Source organism: Colobus angolensis, unplaced genomic scaffold, assembly GCF_000951035.1.
Source record: "Colobus angolensis palliatus isolate OR3802 unplaced genomic scaffold, Cang.pa_1.0 Scaffold30, whole genome shotgun sequence".
Classification (NCBI taxonomy): Eukaryota; Metazoa; Chordata; class Mammalia; order Primates; family Cercopithecidae; genus Colobus; species Colobus angolensis.
The window spans coordinates 921135-924834 of NW_012116266.1; the positions used below are offsets into that span (position 1 = coordinate 921135).

The 3700-nt window shown below is 46.8% G+C and overlaps 1 protein-coding gene across 1 annotated transcript in view; it reads right to left on the reverse strand.

Moving 5' to 3' along the window:
* The window catches only part of CCNYL1 (cyclin Y-like 1), a 45757-nt gene extending 42057 nt beyond the window's left edge, over positions 1–3700 (reverse strand). Inside the window, exon 1 of the mRNA XM_011949995.1 lies at positions 3388–3700. Coding sequence (XP_011805385.1) covers positions 3388–3607 — 220 coding nt within the window. The 5' untranslated portion in view covers positions 3608–3700. The remainder of the gene's footprint in view (positions 1–3387) is intronic.

Genomic DNA, 3700 nt, shown 5'->3' on the forward strand with positions numbered 1-3700 from the left:
CCTGCCACCAGGCCCAACTAATTTTTGTATTTTTAGTAGAGATGGGGTTTCACCATGTTGGCCAGGCTGGTCTCCATCTCCTGACCTCGTGATCCACCCACCTCAGCCTCCCAAAGTGCTGGGATTACAGGCGTGAGCCACCACGCCCAGCCAAATGTTTTACATCTAAGTAAGAATTTCTGTTTCCAGGGAGACTGATATAAAATTGTCTGAAATAAAGATAATAAAAGCAAACTTTCAATGTGTCTATACTTTATATTTGGTGTTCTGGCCATGTTTCTATGGAAACTTATGAATAATAGGCAAATGCCGAAATTGAGATTTCTATTATCACTTTATTGAATGCCACAAAAATAAACTGAGACAAATTGAAATAAAAATGTATGTCATACTAATATACAACGGTAAATTCTGTGGTTACAAATTCTCTTTTTTCAACTTTTCTGATTTAGCACTCCTTACCATCATCCTTTTTTTTTTATATTTTTTTTTGAGACGGAGTCTGGCTCTGTCGCCCAGGCTGGAGTGCAGTGGCTGGATCTCAGGTCACTGCAAGCTCCGCCTCCCAGGTTCACGGCATTCTCCTGCCTCAGCCTCCCATGTAGCTGGGACTACAGGCGCCTGCCACCACGCCCGGCTAATTTTTTGTATTTTTAGTAGAGACGGGGTTTCACCGTGTTGGCCAGGATGGTCTCGATCTCCTGACCATGTGATCCGCCCGTCTCGGCCTCCCAAAGTGCTGGGATTACAGGCGTGAGCCACCGCGCCCAGCCTCCTTATCATCATCCTTAATGCTTAATGCCTGGCACTTTACCTTCCCTCTTGCCAGCTTCCCCTAACATCCCTCTGTCCAGGGCATTCTGAGCTTCAATTCACAGTTACCAGAACAAACTCTTCAAATTTATCAACCTGTTTATTTGATGGGTATATTTAGGCCATTTTGTTACCTCTACTTTTATTCTTATCCACAGAAATGAATGTATAGACATAAGACGGGGCCAGACAAGATGGCACACACCCGTGGTCCCAGCTATTCAGGAGGCTGAGGTGGGAGGACTGCTTGAGCCCAGGCCAGGAGTTCGAGGCCAGCCTGGTCAACACAGTGAGACTTTTTCCAGGCCAGGAGTTCGAGGCCAGCCTGGTCAACACAGTGAGACTCTTTCTCTTTAAAAAAAAAAAAAAAGAGATGTAAATGTTGCCTTTGAATCGTGTAAAACAAACTTTGAAAGGAACTAATCAAGACCGAAGTAAGTTCTCAAATACAGGACTACTTCATGGGTAAAATACATGATGAATTCTGGATTTTTAAAAGTTTTTAAAGAACTGAACTTGGCATATCTCATCTCCATGTCAGTCTGAGAACTGAGAACCTCAGTTCTGTTCAGTGGCCGTCTTACATAGTCATTCCAGATATCTAACTCTTCATTTCTTCATTAGCAACACGGGGAATATACACAGGCCTTATTTTGGAAGGGCTAAATTAAATGTACATGAAAATTTGTATTTTCAAGTACACTGGGTGAGAGCCTTATTTGTGGCTCTCACCCAACACCACCCATCCATCTACTAACTGATGTGTAAAATCACTCAGAGGCTTACCTGGCACCTCTCTAAGAGAGCATTAAGTTTTCACAAGTACTTACATGCTTTGGGTATAAAGGTACAATCAATTAACTCACATAATACATTTGTTCATTCTTTCACAATGTCTGAATATTCCGCAATGTGAGTACAGTAGTTCCCAGTTACGAAGACATGTCCATTATGAAGCTTAATTATTATTTTAAAGAAATTAAGAGCCCAAGCAAAGTTTAAATAGAAGAGTTCTAACATTTCCTCTATAGTAATGAAATCTCTGGCATTTAAACGAAACAAATGGGCCCACTGGATTTAAACATCTTTATGATACAATGTTTTTCTACTTCAAAGGAATTAATTTTTATTCAAGAACCACGCCGTTGTCCGGAATTATTTTTACCTAATCTCTTTCCAAAATTCTAGAGGCAAAAAACTAAACGTTTCCTCTCTCCTTACCCCTACCCCAACGGTTTAGACTCTGATGAACTCCAACCTTCTCATCTCTGACCAGGATTCTACTGGCAGGACTGGGAGGAAGGAAGGGGAGCCACGGAAACAAACACTTTTGAGCAGGCAGCGTCTAGCATTTTAACTTCCAAACCATTACATTATAAATTAAAGTCTAAATTTATATTTTGTCTCTTTTGAAACTTCTAACCATGAACCACCCCAACTCTCTTTTAGAACAAGGAGGTAATGAAGTCTGTTAAGTCACCGGAGAATGGCTGGAGATGTATTTGTCACCGTGGGAATTTTAAAGCTATCAGAACTTGGTGGCTAAACTCTGAGTTAAAAACAACCACTAGGCGCGGTGGCTCACGCATGTAACCCCAGCACTCTGGGAGGCCGAGGTGGACTGATCACGAGGTCTGGAGTTCGAGACCAGGCTGACCAACATGGTGAAACCCCCCCCTCTACTAAAAATTCAAAAATTAGCTGGGCGTGGTGGCGCACGCCTGTAATCTCAAGTTACTCAGGAGGCAGAGGCAGAAGAACCGCTTGAAACCGAGAGGCAGAGGTTGCAGTGAGCAGAGATAGCGCCATTGCACTCCAGCCTGGGCGGGGGACAGAGCGAGATTCCGTCTCAAAAAAGCAACTTTTCTGCACCACTGGTAATAACCTCTCACACCCTTCACAGTCATTTTACTTCCCCCCCCAATTTCTTTCTTTCTGTGTTCAAATTATAGTTGGAAGGAAAAAAGCAGCTTCTTTCAAGCCGACTTAACCTATTAGGAATACCATATAGTGTCTCCTATGGCAACCACTATTTTGAGTCTAAATTAGAAATTCCCAAACATCTGGGTCTAAACTGTCGCGGGCATCAGCTACTTTCACGGATGGGAGAAAGGAACAATCAGACCCTTACCTGGTTCCTTCACTTAGGTACCATCTGGATAGGTTGAGGGAATGGGATGAGTACTCCCAAGTTGCGGTATTTGAGTTTCCATTGAGAAAAGGAAAACAATATGCCCCAAAAGTCTTAGCAAAGTCCCACCAGACAATGAACAGAGCTACAAACAAGAAGGGCGGCGGACTAGAGGGTCCCAAGCCGGCTTGAGAGAATGGAAAGAGGGAGCAATAACTGGGCGTTAGGGTAAGGAGGAGGGAAAGAAACTGGCTAGACGCAGCAGGGAAAGAATAAAGGGTGGGGACACGAGGCAGAGACAGCCTTCGTCCCAGAGCCCAGCCCCGGGAAAACCGGCTACCGGCAGGAAGGAGCCCGAGGCGGCAGATGCCTCCCGGGGGACTCCGGGGGAAGCGGCGGGCAGAGGTGAGCCCGAGGGCGGATGGCATCCGCCGCCTGCTTACCTTCGGGCATCTCGCGGTCGCTGATGTGCTGCAGGTGGTGGCCCTCGCCCTCTCCGAAATCCAACTCTGCAGGCTCCACAGCAGCGGGCGCTACCGCCACCGCGTCCCCGGACGCCGCCTCGTAGATGTCGGACGCGCAGTACAGCTCCGTCGACCCCGCGCGCCGGCCCAGCTTGGGGCTGGCATTGGGGGACACGCAACAGGTCAGCGTGTTCCCCATGGGGCGCCTCCGCTCCTCTCCGCCGCCACCGGTGCCTTCGCTAGCCCCCTACTCCGCCGCCCTCAGCAGCCACCCCCTCCCCCAACAATGGCG